This window comes from Apis laboriosa, unplaced genomic scaffold (genome assembly GCF_014066325.1).
Source record: "Apis laboriosa isolate Shangri-la unplaced genomic scaffold, ASM1406632v1 scaffold45_cov149, whole genome shotgun sequence".
Lineage (NCBI taxonomy): Eukaryota > Metazoa > Arthropoda > Insecta > Hymenoptera > Apidae > Apis > Apis laboriosa.
The window spans coordinates 2093309-2119254 of NW_025223361.1; the positions used below are offsets into that span (position 1 = coordinate 2093309).

Here is a 25946-nt window from a genome sequence, read left to right on the forward strand (position 1 = left end):
TCATTAATATGGTATATCATTAATATCATTAATAAAAAAAACTTAAAATATAATTAAATAAATGTAAGCATTTATTTAACTAAATATAACAAAACTAAATATAATATAAAAAATAATAATATAAAATGTAATATAAAAAATTTCAAATTCACGTGACTCATATTTTTGTATATATATACGGAGTCAAGATAAAAAAAAAAGTTACTTAAATTAAGTGTGGCCAACAGCTAAAAATAATAATTTTCTCTAACACGATACAATCTAATGCAAAAATTGCAACAGTTTTTCCTTTACATGATACGATTTAATAAACTTGTAATTCTCATATATCACGAATGTTTATTTTTGTTGACAGTTTTCTTTGGTTTTAATTCTACGTTTCGCTTAACACGATTTCATGAAATGAATTAAACGTATTACAAAAGGATTGAATGTAGTAACATATTATAGGGATAATAGAGCATTGAGATAATAGAGATAACGGATAATGAATATTCTGATAATCGCAGTTCTATTGTATATACGTCTATATCTAGATTACAAAAACTTCAATCCAAAGTGCATTCAGAATGATTTTTCAAATATATCTGTCAGTTTTGACATCATGTAGAATAGAATTCTAGATTCACCACGTAGAATAGAGTCAAATTTTTACGAATACAATGGGAAAGTTAAATTAAAACGATAGTTTCGTATTATTATTGTCACTTATTGTTAGCATAATACATAAATATCTACAGTCTTATGATTTATAACCATCAGAAATGAGATCATGTTCATAATTGATTACCATAACTAGTGTATTGCCTTATACAATGACAAATAAAAATGGTGCATGTTATTTCATAAAATTTATAAGAAAACGTAATAACTACTCGTTGCTAACTAATACCAATAAAAGAAGAAATTGATAGCATATCAGAAAATAATTTATAAATTAAAAATATAAACTCAAATGTAAAAAAATTTTTTTTATATAAAAATAAATTACTAACATGTAATAAAAGTTTTAATAACAAGTTCTTCCATTTCCTCGTCATTGCTTGTTCCGTTCTTCTTTTTCTGCGAAGTTTCTGACCTCTAGCGTCACTTTCCAATACTAAAAATTTTAGGACAATCTTCTACATCATAATAATCCTTATTCTACGAAAAATATTCAACGTATTCATTGATTTTCGAATTTATTACGATTACTAAATTATAATAATTCTTCTTCTCGGCATTCTATTCTAATTGTAAAAATAACAAAAATACAAAAATGATTTTTTCCTTATTTTCCAGGATAACTAAGGTGTCGTTACGCTGAGAGCACCGCTGCCGGAGGGTAATGCGCTTGGCGAGCGGAAGCGAGAAGCTCCGGGCGGCCTTTACTTTCTTCGGCCCTTGGTCCAGCCCCGCCGGCCGTTTCCACTCGTTCACCGAATCGTCCACTGATCGGAACGAAAAAGAACGGAGGCAGCACGGTGCGTCCTTCTTGATTCGAAAGGAGAAGTCGTGGAAGAACAGCGGAGCAACTGTTGCAACGATAACAGCGGCCAGCAGGGAGCGCCTCGTCCGGTACGGCACTCATCTAACGGCGACAGGAGGGAGTTATGGTGTCTCGCACATGCGATGACTGTGGCCGCAGCCGTGGCACTGTGGCATCGTGCCCACCTTTACAAGGCGATCGCCTGCGTCGTCCTCGCGCTTATTGCCATTCAGTATTTACTTAGTGGCGTGATCGATCGCCATTCCATAGAGACGATTTTCACCATTAATGCCACCAGGTACGTAGCATACGATTCTTGCGATGATTATTTCTTCTTTTGCTCATTTCGATCTCGATGAGTTGAAAAGTTATCTATGATAGATCATTGATAAATAAAATTGGTACGGTAAAAATATATACGTTAGATTTAAATTTTGAGGAATCGAAATTAAAGTGATGATTATCACAATTATTCGGAGAATTATTCTTTATTTGAAGCGATTTTATTCGCTTCATTAGGCAGTGAAAAAGAAAAATATTTTTTATGAATGAGATAGAAACGAATAAAATTCTGAAGCAAGTTTAAAAGATTGATTTTAAAAAGTAAAATAAAAGTTTAAGGAAAATCGAGCCTTCAAAAATTACGTATGTGTATTAACGTTCTTTAAATATAAATTTCTTTTTAGCGAGATATGATTATCTGAAATAGAGTCTTAAATTTGTCTTTTTATAAATATAATTTTGTAATAAGATAGAACAAATTTTTTTTTTAAATATTCAGGTTTTAAATGTTTTATTTTATTATAAAAATTTTCAGAAATTATTTTTAGAAGAAAGAATGTGAAAGAATATGAAATTTTGAGATTTCAAGCCCTCAGAGATTTTATATTGACAAAAAAAAAATAACTAAATATATATATAATTCATTATGTTCTATGCATATTTTTTCACTAAAATTTTTGAATTCAATAAAAGTTAAAAAATAATAATAATTGGTAATAATTTGGTAAAAGATATAATTATCAAAATGATCTTAAACAGATATCATAGGGAAAAAATATACTATACTATACAAAATACACATATACTAATATAATATAAATAAATAGAATTTACTAATATTATATTTATTAGTATTATGATATAAATACTTATGAAATGATATTTGAATATTTCAGATATTACTATATATATTGTCACTTCAAAAAATAAATTCTTATTCAAATAATTATTCGAACAAAATTTGTTATTTCTTATTTGCTATATTAATTTATCTTTAATAAATATTATTTAGGTAATGATTATTTTAATATTTTATTTGAATATTATAATTAATTAATTTTTGAATATAAGAAATTCGAATTCCATTTTAGGTCAAAAAAATAACGTATTTAGATATAGAAATACAAAAAATCATTATATTATTATATTATATGAAAATAAAAATTTTATATGAAAAAAAAAAAATTTCATCATATAAAAATAAAATAAAGCAACAAATATTAAAATAATTTATCTTTTGAAATACATTAATATTCAATTAATATTATTTAAAATAAAATGAAACAGTAAAATAAAATAAAATTTTTATTTGAATAAGAATTCCATAATATCTAATTCTCTTTAGTAATATAAATAACTATTAAAAAATACAATCAATCACTAATAATCAAATAATCTTTTATAAATATGATTTTAAAGCATGAAAATTTTCCTTTCGCGTAGAATATTATCAAAATTACAGGAGAAGTTATATCCAGTTGAAAATCGCATTGAATTACCATGATTTCGAATGCAAGCAACCAACTTCATTTCGCTAACATTCAAGCAAATTCTCGAGAAAATTTCCACCATTTCATTCAGTCTAAACGTACAATATATTTGAAACGTACGTGATCTCGTTATTTCGTTAGTGATCATTTGGATTGTTCGTTTTGAGAAAGAGGCTGACTAACGATTCTTTAACGATTTCTTTATTCTTCAAAATAATCATTTCACGGATTTCATTCGACATCGCAAAATTTAAGAGGATTAAACGATGAATATGAAAAAAAAGAAGAGGGAAAAAATATGGAATAATAGGGTGAGTACGTAACTGTTGAAAGAGAAATCTCAGGAGATTCATCTATTTTTAGGTTATGAAATACGATATGTCCTTTGAAAAAGGACAGTATCGCTTTGAACTTTTTCGTGTAAAATATGTTTGACCGTTTGTTCGAATCGACGTGCTGCGCCAGCGTGTAGAAAATTGTAGAAAATAACTAAAATGAAATAAAGAGAGGTAAAGTATCTTTTGTCGAGTTGGCATTTATGAGTTTCTTTTATTGAACAAATGCTAATTAGTCTTATACAATAGTGTCAACGGGAATCAATATTAGTGTTGAATATAATTCAAACAATAGTATTGAAAATGGTTATTGAATAGAAAATTTTTTGAATCTCGTTAAAATATAAATATAGATAATATTCGAGGATTTACTTCACGTAATGCTATTAAATATATTTATGGAATTGAAATAATAATTTTTTAACTATGTATTAAAAATAATTATTTGAAATATTTTATTTGTGAATTTTATATATCTAAATTTGCATTAATTATTTTCAATATTATTTTTGTGGTTATTATTTAAGAAAAATAAATAAAGAAGTAATTAAAAAAAAATATAAATATTTATTTATATTTTTATTTATTTTATTTTCGAAGAATAAACTTCTTATATTTATTAATTAATGAAACTAATCTCTCATCACTATGACGTGTAAACACAAATTTTTAAATATGAAAAAAATATATATTCTAATAAATCATATCAAATTCATAATTAAAAACTTTATAATTGAAATATTTATAATATATTATAAAATTAAATAAATCATATTAGAAATAATATTTTATAGTATATAAATTATTATTAGTATATAAATTATTATTTCAAATTAATCATTTAAAGAAATATTTCTTTATAAATATTTTATTTCTTATTTCAATTATTGTTACTCAAAACTAATTAATATATTAGATCATAGAAATATTTGAATATTATCTTACAGAAAAATTCAATTCTCTTTAAGAAAATAAAATCAATTTTTAAATTTCTTATATCTTTTATATAAATATAAATATTCTATAACTATTAAAAGTTTTATAAATATTAAAATTCAAAAATTTATTGAATTTTCTCAATTTAAAAAGAATACAATATATATAACATAAATATTAACATAGATAATAGATAATAATAATATATAGAATATATAATAATTTACTAAAATATTTAGATATTTCTATCTTATAATTATCTTATAAGAATATTTAATAAGGAAAATAAATGAAAAAATATATAATAAATAGAAAATCCTTATTTTTAAAAGTATATATAAAACATAATGGCTTATAAAAAACAATGATCAATTTTTTTCAACGTAAAATATTTCTGAAAGACTGAAATTTACTCTCAAAATTTCAGTATTCTTTTATGTTTTAAATATACTTTTATCTGAGAGTAATTTTTACAACAGGACAATAAAATAAATTTTATAATTTTAAAATTTTAAATTTTGCATTATTTCGTATTATAAAATTTTAAAAAACGAAAAAAAATTTTAAACTTTAAAGATCCATTTCTTTTCTCGGAATGATACCGCTATAAAAAAGATTTGCACATACAGGATAATTCGTAAATGCATATTCATAATTCAGAAGATGAATCTACAGGTTGAAATAAATTGAAAATATAGATCTTATATATCTTATTCGAAATATTCTCGATCTTGCACTACTATATTTACTATATTGTATGCTATATTTATGATGTTTCTTATATTTTCTTAGTTTAATTCATAGACATAGAAAAAAACAAAAATTAAAAATTTGCTTCTATTCGTTCTGGAAAATTGATTCGATTTTATACATTAAATTAAATATTTTGCTATAGATAAAAAAAAATGATGATGGAAATGGTAAAAAAATTAAATAAAAGAATAAAAAAATAAAAATTGTAACGCGTTTAACGGAATTGTTCTTTTCAAAGCACTTTTATATGCAATTTACCGACAGCCGGTAACGGTTAATTTCAAATTTCGTCAACGGCGCGTGACAACAATTTGTTATGCTCGCGGTTCGTTTGTTCCTTGCATTATAACAGTGTTTCCCAATGTTTTTAGATTAACAGTACATTTTACAAAATTACAGTATAGAATTTCGATAATTGTTATATGTACGGATTATTATATTAAATTAGAATATTAATACGATAGAATAAAAAAAATAATATAAAAAAAAAATTATGTGATTAACACAATAATGCTATTTTTTTTAGCAAAAATTACATACACAATAAAACTTTCGAGTTTATTTTCTTTTGTAAAATAAAATTTATTTCAATAATAATGGTGATGCATTATATTATTTGTTTTGGAAGCAAGATTTATTATTAAATGATTTAAAATTCAAAGACAAATGGTATTAAAGAAAATACATTAATTTAGTTTTTAATAAAAAGTTTTTAATAAAAAATCCATAAATTAGACAATATTGTTCTTCTTTTTTATTTATTATTGGATGTCTGAAATTTTCTATAAAGAAAATATATTTATTTTATTTTATTTTGTCTTAAATATTAAATGAAACTTGTTAAGTTCTTGTTCAATTATGAAATGAAAATTTTCTTATATATATTATATATATTTTCTTATATAATATTTTTAATTTATATAATGAAAGTTTTATTGTAATATATAATATATAAAAAAATAATATAAAAATATTTCTATAACGATAACAAAAATCACAATAATTGATAAATAAAGTTCATAAAATATAATAATGATTAAAATTATACTATAATTAAATTTTTGGAATATATTATATTTGTCAAAATGAAAAAATGAAAATTTATTTAAATTAGAAAATGAAAATTTTTTTCTTGAAATATATATTTGATTTATTGTGTATCTATATTTATTATATTTCTTTTTTATTTAAAAGAAATAAAATATTTAAAATATGTTATTTATATTAAAATTAGTATCTATGATTTTTCTCCTCAATTTCTCTGTTCAGACAATTTATTTATTAATTTATTAAAAACATTAATTTTGCATACATAAAGAACTAGCAATTAGTATTCTTAATTCTTTTGCACGACAGATATACATTAATACATAATTATTATATATATACGATATAAAGACCATGCAAATATTGTACTAAATGATACTTAATGTTCTTTACTTTAATCTATATTCTTCTGATTTATCTTTAAATAATTTTCATTTTTCTGACAACTTTTTGGCAAATATGATTTGATAATGAAAATATTAGTTATAATTTAAAAATTATTGTAGTTTATTTTTCATTTATTTTAAAAGAAAAAAAAAAGAATTTTTCTATAATTACAAATATTTTTATTTAATGATATTGACATATATAATAACAATTTTTGATTATTATATTAATCGATTTATTATGGATTAACATTTTTTACAGATATTAATAAATATTATATAGTTTCAATTATTAGTTATATTTAGTAAAATTTTAATATAACATATTTTTAATATTCTCGTAGCATATTAATATAATCTATCAGTTGAGAAACACTGTACTATGTCCAGATTGCGCATGCATTAATTATTTATTTATTCGTGTTTTTATTTTTATATGTGATTTCCATTAATTTTTTATTTTGTATACATTGAAGATTATTTAATTGCTCTATAATCAAAAGAAAAAAAGCAAAAAAAAGAAAAAAAGAAAAGAAATGAATCAATGAATCAAAATCTAATTTTAGAAAATATTTATATATTATATATTATAATTTTAGATTTTTTTGTTTCGTCAGAATTTGTCAATTATCATTTTATAATAATGCAATATAAAGTAAATAATTTCATAAATAATTCATCATTCTACTACTTCATCTATTCATCATTATTTTTAATTCTATAATAAAACATCTAAGAAATGAATTCCTCGAATTCACGGATCGAAAAATTTTTAATCAAAATTATTTTTCTTTCGTAAAAAATTCATAAAAATTATATACTATAACATATGTTTAAATTTCTTTCAGAAATTTCAGAAACAATTGCGACATTAAAAATATTTTTAATATAATGTATCATAAATGTAATTCCAAAATTTCAACTATGTTTAAAATGAAAAATATAATAAACTTTTGAATCTGAATACTAATTTTATTAATCTTAATTCAAAAAAAGAAATCGAAGTTAAATTAAAATTTTTAAAACTATTTTTTTATTACTTTTTTATTGTATATTTTTTTAATAGATTATTTAATAATTTTATTCTTCATAAATTTAAACAAAACTTTTTTATCTATTTCATTTTATCTATTTTGATGTATAAATAAAATGTATGAAAAAAATATTTTTAAGCAGTGATAAAACTATAATAAAATATACTGAAAAAATAAAACATACTATAAAAGTTTTTATATCATTTCTTCACATTTTAATTGCTATAACGATTACTGCTACTTTTAATAGATTTATATAAGTCTTATAAATAAGACTTTTTGATTTATTTAAACAACTATTTGAAGAAATATTTTCAAATAGCAATCAAATCATAATAATCTTAAAAAATAAAACACATATCATAAAAAAATTTGCATTTCTCATAAATTTTTGAATTTTTTTAAGCATATTAAAATATTTATTCGCTACATTAACAAAAAAATTTAAAAAAAGGAAATCAATTTTTGAATAATTCATGAATTATGAATAAATCATTATAAATAAAAATTTCATTGAAGTATTTGCAGATTCATTTATAATAATTTTATAGAAAAAATTAATTAGAAAATGATAATTAATTTAATTATTAAGAAAAAACGAATAGTTTGAAAAAATTGAAAAAATTATAGTTATTAAGTTGATAAATGTATTTGAATTTTTCAAATTTAGAGCCTTTGATTTACTATACTACTTTTGATTTGTACTATAAGTATAATATCAAAAAAATTTTTTTTGTTAATAATATCACTTTTTGTTAAATATAATAAAGAAATAGATTAGAGATTTTCATTTTTATTGTATAAAATAGTGATAAAAATTGATTTAATTTGTAATAAATTCTTTAGTTTTTATTTCATTTTAGTATACTTAGTTTTCATAATATAATATTTTTTTTTTTTTGCACATTATATTACGCATATAATTCAAAAAGTTGTCAGAAATAAATCTAATTCTTTCTTGAAGCAAGATCTTCTATGTTAGGCCTAATTGGATGCTTTGTGAGGTATTCAAAGGACAGGATGAATAGAACTAGAACATCTCCCAGGCGTTATAAACTTAATTTAATCTAATTTAAATTCAAATATAATTTGAATCTAATTCTAATTCTTAAAAAATATATATATATATAGTATTAAAAATAGTTTTATGTTATTTCTAAAAGTAAGAATAAATTATATGTGAGAAAATATAGAGAAAATATATAGAAAATGATATATAAAAAAAAATTAAAAATATCATTGTTAATAGATATTATAAGATTATTAAAATTAAAAAAGTGCATTTTTTTCTAATAATTACTCAGATAAAAACTAAATGGTTTCGAGGAATCTTCTAATTAATTCTATATAATGAATCAAGACTCGAATAGTTTTAGGATTAAATCTATAAATATAATTATAACAATGGTTCTTAATTTGATTTTACCAATTATTTTCTAAGCAACGGTTGTTATTTTCTAAGCATTTTTATTTAATAATTTTTTAATACTTATTAATTTCAATACAATAATTATGTAGTCATATTTCAAAAAGATGTCAAGATAATTGACTCGCTAAAATATTTATTCGTATTTCTGTGCCTTTATATTAAAATTATTTATAAAATAATCTTTTCTACATAAAAAATGAAATTCTTTTCTCCAAATAGTTAATAGTTATAGTTAAATAAATAATCTAAAATAAAATAAATAATTTCTCTATTCTGAATTTTTTTTCTAAATATAATTTTAAAAATATAAAAATACAGATAAGTATTTTAATATATAATATGTAATATATTTAAAAATTTTATTTTATTTAGTTTTTAAAAAATATTTTAAAACATACTCTATAAAGCCAATGTTACTTTACTCATTCCATGACGTTAAAACCGTGTAATTTTTCAAATTTATCTAGTATACTAGGAAAATAGGTCGCAAATTATTTGAAAATTGCAAAACAAAATCATAACTAAAAAAAAAAAAAAAACGAAACATTGTAAGACACAATATTAAAATAATGAACTGATAACAAATAAAAAGAGACGTACGAAGAATAGCATACCTGATACATATATTATACATATATTTTTTACGCGTTAAAACAAAATCGGTTGTTTCGAATAAAGAAACCATTCGTATTTCTCGGATTAACCCGCCATCTATTGTGTCACAATTGTGTCACAAAGTTAGAGACACGATAACTAAAACTTAATTATTACTAAAAAAGAAAAAAAAACTATAAAACAACTGCAAGATAATATTAAAAGAACGAACCGATAACAAATAAGAGACAAAAAATACAGAATGGCATATCCGATATATATATATATATATTTTTAACGCATTACGAAACAAAATCGGTCATCTCGAATAGAGGCCATTCGTGCCACTGAATTAACGCGCCACCTATCGTGTCACAGTTGTACAGGTTAGGAAAACGATCTCTCGCATCTCTCGTACATGCAAACAAGTGATCATTTGACAGTGAAACTAGCCATTTCACGGACGCACGGTTCTGAGCCTAATCGCTCTGACATTCGCTATTACTGTTATTTGCGACTAACCTCAGGTTCGATGTACTCCATGCTTCGAAGATTATTCCCATATTTCTCGTTGGCGCGTTCAGTTAATTCGATGTCCCGTTGTGTCGAGTCGCGTCATTGCCTCGACTGTCACGATCTGTATCTATTCGATGCAACATACACGTTAATTTCACATATCCGACTAGTATTATCTTCACGTATTTTTCGAAATAGAACGTGTTGTTCGTGATTTCCCTTTTGTTTCCCCCTTGTTTGTTGAAATTGATGCAAGCGCGACAAGCGTGTTCTCCTAACTGACGCGATAAATCGAATTTTACGGGAAAACGATTGCATTGGATGCGTATTGAATAAATGTCTACCATACTTTATAAACGTATTTTAAAATTGTATTCTTTCATTGATTTTTTAATTGACGATTCGTTGATTTTTTTTATAAATAATATATATAATATAATAATATAATATTGTAACTACTAATAATTTCGTTAGTAAAGTATTAATTTATTATAATGAATTCGCGCTAAAATTATATAGATTCAAATATTTAATATAATTTCAATTAAATGTTATATATTAATAAATGTTAATAATCAAAATGTTTTAAACGAATAAATTATTAACTATCTTTATAAATATGATATTTATATATTTGAATAAAAAATTAATGGAAAATTATTAATATTTTACAAGTCATAAAAATATTTGATATTTACTTATATATATTATAAGAATTATTTAAATACTTTCAAAATTTGCTTTTTTAAAAAAATTTGTTGTTTTAAAATCTAAGAACAATTTATTTCTTCTTATATCATATCATATCACACTTAATTCAATTTTTGCCTTTCATTTATTTTCCTTCTCTTATGATTTCTTTCTTTTTCTTTTTTTTTTTATGTTTATAACATTTCATATATAATAATTGTTCTTCATATATATATTTTACCATTCTTCCATTTCATTAATATTTATAGATAATGTTATTATTATAAATCATGAATAAGTTGATAATTAAAAATCAAATATATAAATCTCAGGGCCTATTATATTATATTAACTGATATTAACTGTATTGGTGTTAATAATAAATTGAAATACTGTTAATATTATAAATATCTTTAAAATTAATAAAAAAAATTTAAGAATTGATTTTAAAGAATAAAACGAATATAAAGGTTGGTATAAATAATATTGAAACTTATTTTTTATTATCAGAAAGTTTGACAATGTATAATATTTAAATAATAATCATATATTATATAGAATTGAAGGATAATCAATAGATATATAATAATATACTCATTTAGAGATATATAATAAATAAAAATATTTTTAACAAACTTATAATTATACATAAATGTGATTTTTACAGCATAAAGAAATAGTTAAAAATTTTAGTTATTGCATATAAAAGTCAAATTTTATTGAGATATGAACATATTTATACACTAGACCATGTTTATATGTACAATATTTTTTTTATATTTTTTTTTTATATTTATCTTCTTAAGTATGGATTATCTATTTATAAATCATTCTATATAACGTGACTCATCGTTAAAGGAAATATTTGCATTTTTATTTGACATAAATTTGCCATTTCAGGAAAAGAAAAATTTATGATTGATGCTTCGATAATGCATTTATTGACGTCTGACATTAATCATAATGACCAATGTCTTTCTGCGCAATTCTTCGAGTATATGACAGTCCATCATTCATTTTTCTAATATATTTCTAAGAAATGGAATTTCCTGTTTGATCTTTAATTCCGATATGAGAAATAATCATGTTCATAAAATCAAAATATTGAACAAAGTCCAATCTTATCTTACATGGAAATAAAAATTTTTACATTTTGTTTTTAACTTTTTTGAAATATGAATAAAATAATAATGTAAAAAATATTATTACATGTTTCTCCTTATATTTAAGTATCGATGAGTAAGAGCTTTCCTTGTTTAATAATAATTTATACCTTTTTAAATATTTTTTCCTGTATAACAAAAATATTTTAATTCTATTTCAATATTGGCAATAATTGACAAAGGATTTTTTTTTTTGAGACAGAGATAATACATTTTTATAAGATTACAATAGGATACTCTATTACAACGAACTAATTTCCAAAACATTATTTGTTGTAATATTCATTACATATATATTATTATATATATAATATAAACATAAATATGTTTATATTATAACAATATATATATGTTTATATTATGACAAAAATATATATATATGTAACATAAAATAAGAATATAATAACATAAATATATTATAAATTTAATTTATTATATTTAAATTTATAAAAAAAAAAATATTTTTTCACATTTATTGTAACATATTGTATATAATTTTTATTTATTTAAAATTTTACTTAAATATTCAAAAATAAAATGTTATTCTAATAATAATGCTATTATTATTGTCTATTGTTTAACATCATTCAACATTCTAGTTTCATTTCATATAATTTGCCTATTTAATAATTGAAAAGTAAAACAGTTTACTTATTATCTTATTACATAAAATATTTTATATTCAAAAAAAGTACTGAAAAGTAGTTTCATTAACTATATTATCTCACTTTCCTACGATTTGCTGTTTACCCATCGAGTAAAAAGTGCAATTACGATATTCACATCAGGTCTATAATGTTTCAGCCGTGCTAGGAATATCTTAAAAACATATCGTTTCAAGACTTCCTTGTGACTTATGGCGTAAACTTCTGTGTTATAATGGCGGATATAACTCTATTTAAATATAAAATTTCCAGAACTTGTGCTGTTAACGCAAGTATAGTTGCAAGATTCGCATAGAAACGATTTCGATATTTTCGAAGGCGAAACAAAATGTTTCTTTGTCGACCATACTTATAGATGTAGAGAAAAATCCCATATATTTCGTGACAACCATAGGTGCAACAGAACAACGAAAATACACGTAATTTCCACGTTGATCATTGCTACATCATTTTATGAAAATTATCGTGAAATATTATTATTCGGTGCTATTTTTAAAATAAAATTACGATTTATTTAAAGAGAAATCATACAAATTTTATTTTGTAAAATATTCATTATTATTTATTAGTTTTCATTTGATTTCATAGACAATTTTCGAATTTTCTGACAAAAAAAATATAGTTTTGATATAACGAAGTCATTGATGATATCTTGCATCTTTACTAACGTTTAAAAATATGTATCAATCGGATAAAATTGAAATGAATTGAATAGATTACAATCAGTTAAAGTTTGTTTAGAGAAGTAATTCATATGTAGAAGGATTTGTTACTTCTATTAAGAAATAAATTAAGAATAAAATTTTTTGTTTTCTTTGCAATGTATAAAAAATTGTGTCATGATTTGTCATCAATTTTAATGAATAAATTTTTTCTTTTATATTCCTTCTTCTTGCAAATCAATTAATATTGATAATATTTATTTCCTATTTTTATCTTACGTATATATTGTTTACATTTTTTTCAATAAATATTTTGTAATTATTATGTATAATTTAAAATTTTTTTTCAAATTTTATTCAATATAATTCTGATCTATTTACAATGTTAATAATATTTTAAAAGTTTAATATGTATATTTAATATTTAATTATTACTTAGTATTAAATATAATATGTACACATATAGATAATATAATATTTTATAAGCATCATACAAAATACACATATTATATTCATAGAAAAAATATTGAAATAATTTCATGATTAAAAGGTGGGTAGCACATTTCATCGTATTTTATATGTATTTATATAATATTTGCGTACTAAATATAATCTACGATATTCATTTCGACAAAATTGTATGAATATAAATTTAAATATTTTAATTCAAAAGTAAATTAAAATAATAGCACAACAATATATATATACAATAGCTTTTCACTCGTACATAAAACGAAATTAGAGGAAAGTTAAGGCAGTGTCGAATAAGAGATTATGATGGTCAGTATTATTATTATAAAATGCAATATTCAAAATGTACAATTTTCTTTTATTCATTTTTCTTGAAAATTTATTGTTATTCATGAAACTGAGAATAACAAATTTTTTCTAGGTATTCAATTATTTAAGAAATAATATTAAAAATTAAAAATAAATATACATAAATATATATAAAGATTGATATATAAAAATATCGATAGATATTTTCTTTATTGAAATATAATTAATTTAATTTTGCTTACTAAATGAAATAATATTATATAGATTGTAATAAAAATAGAATGAGTTATCTTGTTTATCTTTGTTCATCATCATTGTTCATATAAAAATATCGATAGTTATTTTCTTTATTGAAATATAATTAATTTAATTTTGCTTACTAAATGAAATAATATTATATAGATTGTAATAAAAATAGAATGAGTTATCTTGTTTATCTTTGTTCATCTAATTAAATTGCGAATATTTATGCAAAATGTGTTTATGCAAAATTTATAAAACTCCACAAAATGCAGAATAAAGTATAATATAAATATTCTTGTAATATTTAAAGAATATAAGAAATCTTCATTTCAAACTCTATTTCTTTAGTTATGTTTATACAAATTTTTATTTTACATAAACATCCACAATTTAGATTTCCAATATTTAGAATTTAATAAATTTCAAGTTTCACGTTTGTTTAATATTATAAAATCATTTATATGTTCATAATGTAAGATGATTTTTTAACTTTTTTTATTCAGAATGTTAATACACTTGAAGAGTTAATTTTAAAGACTAAGATAAATATAAAAATTGATATATTAGATTGTAACAAATCAAATTTATCATTCTAATCCAGTCATTCATTTTTGTTATCTATTTAATGGAATTATAAAAAAAATTCTTATCAATAATTGCCATCTAATCATTTAATTAAATTTGAAAAATACTAACTGGATTAATTAAAAGTAGTTATACAAAAGAAATGACAATTACATATCGTGAAATCTTAACTTTAAAAAGAAACATAATAAAAATAAATATATACCTAATTTATTTAAAAAAAAAATAAAACGAAATAATATATACGCGTTAATTATGTAAATTCTGAAAAATTGTTAATACTTAATATTTTTCTAAAGAAACGCGAACGAATTTCTATTGAATTATGTAATTAAACATATCAGTTAAAACTTATTCATTAAATTACAAGTTTAAATTTACATTAGATTATATTAAATTAAGCAGTAGATGGAGATAGAATTCTATCTTCGTTTCACTTCATGGCGCGAATTTAAATTATTTATTATAATTTGATAAATCTTAATCGATGTTTTGTACATCAAATCATTTTTTTATTTTGGCTTTTAGAATTAGATCTTTTAAGATGTTTAAAATTAAAATATTACTCTGAAAAATTTAAGTTTGTATGTGTTTTAATATATATGTAGTACTGAGATGATTTCTATAATTATATTTATTCTTATAACAGCTTTATTCCATATCTTATCTTTTTATATATACAAGCTAATATATTTTGCTAATATATTTTTAAAACATCTTTGACTAAAACAAACATAAAAATTAATATAATTTTTTCAATTTTCAAAAATTGAGATTTAAAATTGAGATGTAAATAATTTAAGTTCATATTAAATAAAGACTGCTTTATCTTCGTTCCATTTCACTTCATTTTATTCTATCTATCTCACTTCTTCTAACGCAAACTTTAAATATATTTATAACTTACAAAATAAGCCTCGATCGATATTTTTGTACATCAACTTCTCTGTTTGTTTTGATCTCTATCCTCCTCGATCCTCCAAAGATATATTTCATGAACACATTAACACATTGAATATCATAAAATTCATGTTCGAAAAATTATTTAATTATTACTTCATATTTTTTCGATTGTAATTTTTTCGAGCTGAGGAGTTAATTTTCGAGCGCGTTATCGAAACTAGCAACACAGCTGTTTGCAAATGCAACACGCGCGCATCCTGTACGCATCACTTCGCATACATACGCGTATAATTATCCTTCGACGATTTCATACATTTCTTACGCATGACTGAACACGCTAGCAAAAAATGTCAATATGACTTACCACTGTCAAATTATTTTTAAATTGAGTTGAAATTATTCCATCCATCGCGTTGCGATTTTCTTTTAATGATAATGACGAATCGCTGATTTGTATTGTTTCGTTTTTTTGCGTTTCCAATTAAAATTTAATTTTTTTTTCTCTCGCTCTTATACATGAAACTAAGTATTTTGTATATATTTGTCTGATAATCTACTGTCGTTTATATCATTACATGTAATCACAATCTGTTTAAATTCCAATAGAAGTATTTCGACTAAATTATAGCAAAAATTATAGATCCATATATCTTGAATTCAATATAATTTAAATGTATTGACAAAAACAATGAATGGATATGAGTATGAAAGTATGAAAATCTTATTAATGTAAATCAAATAGATTATTTATGTATTTTAAAAGAAACGCATTCATTTTTAATTTTTTATAACAATTTATTATTTTATTAGTAATAAAACTTTAAGAGTATGCAATGCATAATGGATATATATAAAACAATTTTTTTATATTTAGCAAAATATCACTTGAAAAAGGAGAAATTAGAGCCCAAAATAAAGTAAACTTTTTCAAATAAACAAATGAAAGATATTTAATTTTTATTATTCCATCACGCTATTAAAAAATGTTTTGTAGACAAGATTGAAAGAATACTGAAAATTTGGAGTTTGATTTGACGCTTCTTTTCTGTCGACAAAAAATTATCTTATACATATACATGCAATCTGTTATACATATATGCAAACATTCATTAAAATCAGAATTTTTGGTTCAAATAAAATTTTTTATAAAATAAAATAAAATAAAAAGGAACTTTAAGTAAAATAGTAAATATATAATTATAATTTTGTAATTAAAATACGCATTGAAAGTAAAACACGTAAATTATTTATTATAATAATATTTTAATTGTATAGTATATAATAATATTTTATTGTATAGACTATATATATTTTATTGTATAGATATCTATATATGCATATAATATATATAGATATAGATATATCTATATTCATACACATGCATATATATATATATATATAGCGTTCATTATTTGCTTCATTGCTTGCTCTATGCATTTAATATTATCCTTAATTTAAAATATCGATCATAAATGTGTTGCATTATTGCGAATTCATTGAATTGAAAATGCGTAGTATTAACAAATCATCATGAATGAATCATAAATTAAAAAAAAAAGTCTTTTGTTCGCAATGAAACTCTTGATATTGCATCCATTCTAGAGAAATCGTTGAAATTTTTGTGAACAATTATGAAACAGTTATACGAAATATTGCAGCCTCGATTCAAAGAATTCTTATAATCGCAAGACTAATCATTGATTGAATTTCAATTTCCAAGTCGAAATCTGAGTCAATTTTGCAATGAAGCAACGACCTCGACAAGATTCGTGAAATTAATCAAAGTGAAAATGCTGGTCAAATTACCTTATGGTATCTTTTATTACAACACAATTTATATTTTTTGTATCTATTTCATGCCTATAATTCTTTTTTTGTCTTTGAATGGTGTTTAGTTTATGATATGACAAAGTAATATTAAAATATATTTATATATATATAGGATGAATCACTTAAAATAGATCGCTTAAATATCTTGGCTGATATTGGTAGAAGAAAAAAGAAAAAAATATATCAGACCAAATTTTCATAATATCAAGAAGCACATAATTTGATAAAAATTATATGAAAACAGAATCGTCATATGAAACTTCATTATTTTTAAATGAAATGATATATGTTTTTTACAAAAGAATGTTTTAAGATGCACATAATGATTTATAATTCAAGGCTCTATTAGATAGTATGTAAAAAAAAGATTTCATTTAAAAAAAGAAAAATGAATCTTTATATGATCTCTACACATCCACAAAAAAATTGTTTATATCAAATTATATGTTTATGTCAAATTTAATGATATTTTTTGTCATTATTCAAAATAATCACATCTAGTTTTAAGTATCTTATCACTCCTGTGTATTATTTATACATAATATACATAATATATACATAATATAATTAAATTTTATAACTTATACATAATATAATTAAATTCTATAATTAGAATCTTTACAATCTTTATACAGAAAATTAAATTTAAAAATCTAAAATAAAAACTTAAAGCTTATTGTTTTGTTTCTTTCTTTGAATTGCTTTTTGGTTTTTTGTTATTATATACTTATTATATAATTATTTAAATATATTATTAAATATTATATAAATTTATAAATTTATAATATATTCCTTTGCAAATTAGAAAATTATTTACATTATTTTTATTATTAATTCTCGTCAATAATAAATTATTATCTATAAGTTGTTAAAAAATATATATATATATATTGCTTTTCGCCATTAATTAATCATTAAAAAAATAATCAGGAATAAAAATATAAGCTTAATTAAGATGTCCTTCAATTGTTTCACTCTTAGAATTTGGATGATCATTGCGCGTCGTGGACACAAAATTGTAGTAAGACAATTCAGGCTTTAAACGGTTTAAATTCTAATTGTGAAGTGCCTCGTTTGTGTCTTATTAAATTCGCCCGAACTTATTAAATTGTAACGGCATAAAATAATTCGAATCGATTCGAAAATCTTGGCTCGCAGTTGCGTCACAGTTTGAAGCAGGTTTCTCAGGAAAATTATCGATTAGGCAAGATCTATCGGTTTCCTGATCGGTTGTAGAACGTTATTAATCTGGAATTAATCTGCTAGCTCACACAATCTTAGCTACAATAGATAACAACTGCTAATTTGCTCGTTCCTTGCGAAAAGCAATCGTGAATGTGATTTTAATCCAGCTATGGTCCCTCGTGATTCGAATTTTGTCGTCTAAAGGATTAATTTTTAATATAATTTATTTTGATTTTTCGATTACGTAAATGAAATTTTACACAGATACATTTACTTTGCAGTGTATGATATAAGTACTTGAAAATTGATCATACTCGATTACGTGATTTATGTATTATAGGAAATGTTACGTGAAAGATCTTGCGGATATTTTTAATTCCATTACGAACTTGATTGAATTTAAATAAGATTAAAATCATAATTTAATTTATTAATCGTAGCGTGGAAGGAATGAAATGATCTCTATTTTATTATTAGTGTTAAAAATTTTCATTTTTTCTATAAAATATGAAATTTGAATTGGGTTAGATTTTATTTTGATTATGATCACAAATAAATTTGATTTGATCACAAATAAAATAATAAAAATAATAAAAATATTTCAAATTAAATTTTTAAATATTACTAAATATTATTAAATAAATTATTAAATATGCAAGACATTTTTTTAGGATCTTTTATATACAATTAAATTAAGTGACAGTAAGGTTTAAACATGATATTATTATCCAATTAATAAGTATCCAATTATAAAATTTTATTTCAAAATCGAATCGAATCGAATTATCGATTGGTTGCAAGAGTTTCGACAACATTGTGGCTGCAATTATTGCCAATTAATTTATCGTGAAATAAAATTGAAGTTTGTATCGAAAGATCGTGCACGTTTTCAAGTGAATGCAATTGAATTTGAATTGTTATAATTTTATTAATAAGCTCGTGTGCTGATTTTTTAAATTAGAAAAATATCTATTTGTTATAAAAAGTAAATACAAATTTAATTTAATTTTCGATATTCAATTTATAAATATTATTTATTTACAAAGACAAAATCTTGGAAAAAAAATGAAAAAAAAGGAAATTAATAAAATATTATCTATAAAGTATTTTTTATGGTTTTCATATGATATCATATTGTATCTAGATTCTAAATAATGACATATTTATTCACATATTTATAACGATATTTTAAAAAATATATTTCTCTATAAAAAAATTTTTTTTTATAACAAATGAATATCGATATTGTCGCGTTTAATTGTTATATCTTCTTATTTTTTTTCATTCATATTAAAAAATAATATATATAATATATTGATTCCATGTGAAAATATATGAGTCATTCTATGTATATATGACCTCTTTAAAAAAATAAGAAATGTTATATGAATATATACACATCTATATTTTACCTGTAAAAAAAACTTTACCGGTAAATAATATAATAAATAATTAATAAAAATTATAAGTTATAAATAAAACATTATATATACCTATATAAATAATATTGATTGGCCATTCATTTATCGAATAATTTAATCCAATAGACATTGGTTAACTGATCCTCTGAAATCATTTTTTGTCTCAAAAATGAACAGTATTATTGCTAACATAATTATAACAAATGAAATATGAACAATAACACATTTTCTTAATTAACTTAATAATATTTAAAATATGAAAAATCCAAATTCCTGAATCTTTCTCATTTATTTCAGATGATTCAGAATAATTTATGGGGAACAATTCGTTTTATTAACCGTTCGTGATGACGTAAAACGAGAATCCTTCAAAGTTGAAGCTTTCAAAGACTATCAAAAACATTGGACATATTTCAAAATTAAATCAAGAGAAAGCCACGCGAAAAAAGTAAATGAGAAAAATATCAATGATAAAAGAAATTGAGAAAGAAATTTACACATTTTTTCTACAATGGTTTGAACATAATGCCAATATCGGATATATTTTCTTTTGAAAAAATTATCGGACCATCTAACATTTTGTTTCAGATACGCGGATCGTTCCTACAGACATCATCCACGGGGATTGATCATATACGGGCCTGTAACGGTGTCGAGCATATTGGGTAACAACAATGCCACCCTGCTTTGGGGTGGTAAGGATAATTCCAACTTCTCCAAGCTGGATGACGACTCCATTCGAAACACGTACTTCGTTGGAAGTTCCCAAGAATCTTTGACCGCAAATTCGACAAACAATACCGTGATACCGCGATGTCCGCTTGTCTCGCCGCATCTCAGTAAGTTATATCATTGTATAAGTTTGCACCAATGCTCAAACTGTCGCCCTTAACTTTCTCCGAATTATCCATCAAATGTGAAAAACTTGAACACTAATTATCTTAAACTTGAACTAAACTTAAACATTAAAACTTATATAATTTAATTTATAAAATTAAAAATAATAAAACTTATATAATATAATTATATTATTTTATATAATTTATATAATTATTTATATAATTTAATTATATAATTACTTATATAATTTAATTATAATTATTTTATTTTTTTATTTAAAATATTAAAAGATACATTACAATTATGTATTAGAACATTTACTACTAATAATAAATTCTATGAATAGTTTTTTAATGTTGATAAATAGATATTTATTCAAAATAAAATTTGTATGAACTTAATCAAAAGAATGGAGCTTAAATAGAAATTCATCTTTATTTTAAATAGTACTATAATGTGTATTATTTGAATATTGAATACTATTTGAATATTTTGTAAATAAAAATTAATCTTAAAAAATTTAAGAGTAGAAAATTGATTTGACAGTATTTTGTAAGGATGTTACATTGAGAAGAAAAGTTGTTATTGGTCAATTACATTTCAATTCAATGTTCAGTTTATTAAAAAATAGAGTGAATGAATTTGTATTCCAAAGATGTATGTCTCTACTTGAGAATAAAAGTTCAATAAATGAGAAATTGAAAAAAAAGTTTTACGTTTTGTTTTATAAACTAACTAATATTGAATAAATATTGAAATTTTTATTTCCACAACTGATTTTTAGAATTGTGTCTAATGGAGTAAGTTTGTGTTTATACTTTCTGTCGTTTGTTCATTGTTGTCTCATTTTTATTCCAAATATTCTACGTCGTGTTTTGTCTTTTCATACTTACTCTCAAAATATTATAATTCTCGAAACTGCTTCGAATTGCAAATTGAATAGTTATACTGCTATATATCCATTTTCAATACGTATCCATTCACTATAAATACTCTTTAAAATAGATAATTTTATTCTCAAGTGGACATTTTTATATAATAAATTGGATTTATTTTGATTTTTAGAATCAACTTTTCGATTTTGAGTCTCGAATATATCAATATCTTATACTTTTTGCATCTAAAAGTTTCAAAAATTTTAATGATAGAAAAATAATTATTATTTCTGAATTGCATGCTTGGAATTTTATTTCACTGTTGAAGGAAAAATATATATGGATACGATCTGCTATTGACTCCTTCTGTTTTCATTCTATACAGTAGTAATTCATTTGAATAAAAAGAAGATAATAGCGAATCAATGCCATGGTAAACGCTTCTTTGTTCGTTTTTCCGAATGGCGGAAAATACGCATTAAAAGTTTTAAAAGGATTTTGTATAAATGTCAGCTTTTGTATTGATGATTCTTTATCTCCTTATAAACAATTTTTAAATGTTTTGTTCATAGTTTAAGCATCGTTCAGTATTTGAATTCAAGCAATTTCAATTCGAGGCAATATATAACGTGAACCACTTATTTTATTTGAATTGAATATTCTTCTATCAAGATTCGAAATCCTTTCAATTGAAATTGGGATTTCACTCACTTTTTTTTTCGGTGTGAACTTGGATAAAAACTGTTAATCATGTAACATTGAAAAATAATATAATATATTTAAAAAAAATTTTTAAATTTTTAAAAATTTATATAAAAGATGTTTCATATTTTATAAAATATGAATATTTTATTTTAAGAAAATAAAATTTAAATTAAATTTTTGTCATTAGTTACCAAATTCTGTAATTCTAATTTTTATTTTATAATTCTATAATTTTTATTTTCTAATTTTTATTTTATAATTTATAAACAATAATGAATGTACATACATAAGTAATTAATAATAAGTAATAATTATTCAAATGATTAAGAATTACAAATTTCATACAAGAAATTAGTTTCTATGATTATAATATGATTTCTATTAGTTTCTATGATTATAATATGATATAGTTATTTTCAATAACATATCATATGCAAAAATACAATATAGTATTTCTTCTTACTCCTTATGAATTAAAATTACAAACTTATTCATTATAATTATAATTATATTATAAATAATATATATTATAATTATAATTATATTATTAATAATATATAATTATAATTATATATTATACGTTAACTCGTATTTAATATTATCTTGAAATTCATATATTCAGTTCGAAATCTTTTTTCTACAACTCTTCCTGCAATTTCTCTTCCAATCACCTTTTAAATTTGATATAATACGTAATAATTATCCATGAATAGCGCCATTGCCAACTGGGTCGCGAAATTAACTGCGAGATTAAAAGCTTGACCCGATGGATTATTTGCAGTTGGCCCACTGACTGTTAGCAAATCACCCCCGGAGTTGGAGGTGATGGAGAAGACGTTCACCGAGGTGAAGCCCGGCGGCAAAGGTTGTCCAACAAATTGCACGGCCAGGCATCGAGTAGCCATCATCATTCCGTTTCGCGATCGACCGAAGCATCTCCAAACTTTGCTCTATAATCTTCATCCGATGCTGCTTCGCCAACAGATCGATTATCAAATATTTGTGATCGAGCAGAAAGGTGAGAATCTCTTTCGCATTTTTCGCTTTTTTCCCGATTATCTATCCAAACCGAGCAGTGAGATAATGTGATTTTTTTTTATATATGATTATTTATTATTTATCGAAATACGTAGAAATAAATATATATATTGTGTAAAATTAATGATTTTTGATCTTTCGTTTAGCACGGATATTGTGTTGGATATTGCCTTTAATTTTTTTACAGTCGTTAAAACTTAATTTAAAATTTAAATCTGTAATACTATTCGGATATTTAAAATATTTGATTATCAATAATTTTCAAAAACGATATTATATGTATTTCTTTCATTTATATCAGACATTCGTATGTACGTAAAAATTATTGGTCTAAATAAATTTATTGGTATTAGATAGATTGAATATCTTTAAAATTTTTTATGTAATATAAATATATTGTAATAATACAGATATTGGCTATCGAATTAAGATCAATAATAGTATAAAATTATAGTAATAATTTAATAATAGTAATAAATATTATATTATAATAGTAAAAAATTATATAAATTTCGAAGTTTTATAACTTTATTATATATAAATTTAATATTATATATAAATTTAATGAAAACAAAATAAAAATTAATCCTTTGGCTTTTTGGTTTCTTAGACTGATTTTATTTTATACAAAAGAAGTGTTTAAAGAGGGATGTTTATTTATCTATAATGTTTTATAAAAATGTATTTTATCTTATAAATAATTCAAATTTTTAGAAATTTAATATTGTTCAATTTTAATTGAAAGAAGAAACAATTATGAGAAAAATATTTAGTAAGTTTTTAAAATTCTCTTTTATTTAAAATATTAAAAAATACATTACAATTATGTATTAGAACGTTTACTATTAATAATAAATTCTATGAATAGTTTTTTAATGTTGATAAATAGATATTTATGCAAAATAAAATGTATGAACTTAATCAAAAGAATGGAGTTTAAATAGAAATTCATTTTTATTTTAAGTAGTACTATAATATGTATTATTTGAATATTGAATACTATTTGAATATTTTGTGCTTTTTTTGTATATCATTTTGTATATCATTTAAATTTTACATTACATGAAGCGAAACGAAGATAGACTCATTCTATCTTTATCATATTTCATATTACTTTATTAAATAATTTATAATTTAATAAATAATCCTTAATTCTATTTATCTTAATTTACACTGTATAAAAAATAGAAAAGATTTTCAAATATCATAATGCGTATTATTCTTTGAATATTTTTGCATATCATGTGTATAAATATTGATAAGCTATTTTATTTTCTCATGAATTTTATCTTGTTTTTCAAAAATTAATCATTATTTTATAGGAAAATAAATCGATCAGTGTAGAATATAACGACAAAAAATATGCAATGTAACAAATAAGAATGTCAACATGGCCAAAACGGTTATTTTGCAACCTAATAACACTCTGTTATACTACTAAAATTACCGCCAAAATTAATTAAGTTGAAATAAGAAGTTTATTTTCAATCTGGCTACTCTCCAGATTCGACTACATACTACATATTCGACTATTATCAATTTTGGTCCATATAACCTGAATGAAGAGTATTTGAAAAATCAATAAATAATTCAAATTTATTAATTAAGCTATTGCTATTATTTTAATTGAAATAAAATATTATTACAATGTTGTTTTAATAGATATTATAATGTAAGAACTTGATCCAGAACTTAATCTATATATACATTGATTAAAAGAAATTATAAGTGAAACTAAAGAAAGCTCCTTTTTTTTAATTATCTAATTATCTTTAATATCTATCTTTAATATCTTATCTTTTTTATCTTATTCTCTTAAAATTTCGTTTCAATATATCAACAGTTGATTTATAAATATTTCTTGTTCAATCATTTGTTAAAAATCTCAACATTAATTATCCAAAATATCAAGGAATATCTAATTCATGGGAAATGTCAACATCAGTCATAATTGTACATCTCACAAATATGTTTTATGTGATATATATATATTGTAAGCATATTTACATTATACATAGTAATATAAAAAATACAAATATTCCTATGTGCATAAAAAATAAAATTACCATATGAAACATATTTTTACGTGAA

General features: G+C 21.9%; 1 protein-coding gene across 2 annotated transcripts in view; it reads left to right on the plus strand.

Moving 5' to 3' along the window:
- LOC122716442 (beta-1,4-N-acetylgalactosaminyltransferase bre-4-like) overlaps positions 1 to 25946 on the plus strand; it is a 107113-nt gene that overhangs the window by 71204 nt on the left and 9963 nt on the right. For both annotated transcript variants that reach the window (XM_043939504.1, XM_043939503.1), the window contains 3 exons: positions 1282 to 1766; positions 20986 to 21236; positions 23599 to 23835. In XM_043939504.1, coding sequence (XP_043795439.1) covers positions 1612 to 1766; positions 20986 to 21236; positions 23599 to 23835 — 643 coding nt within the window. In that variant the 5' untranslated portion in view covers positions 1282 to 1611. The remainder of the gene's footprint in view (positions 1 to 1281; positions 1767 to 20985; positions 21237 to 23598; positions 23836 to 25946) is intronic.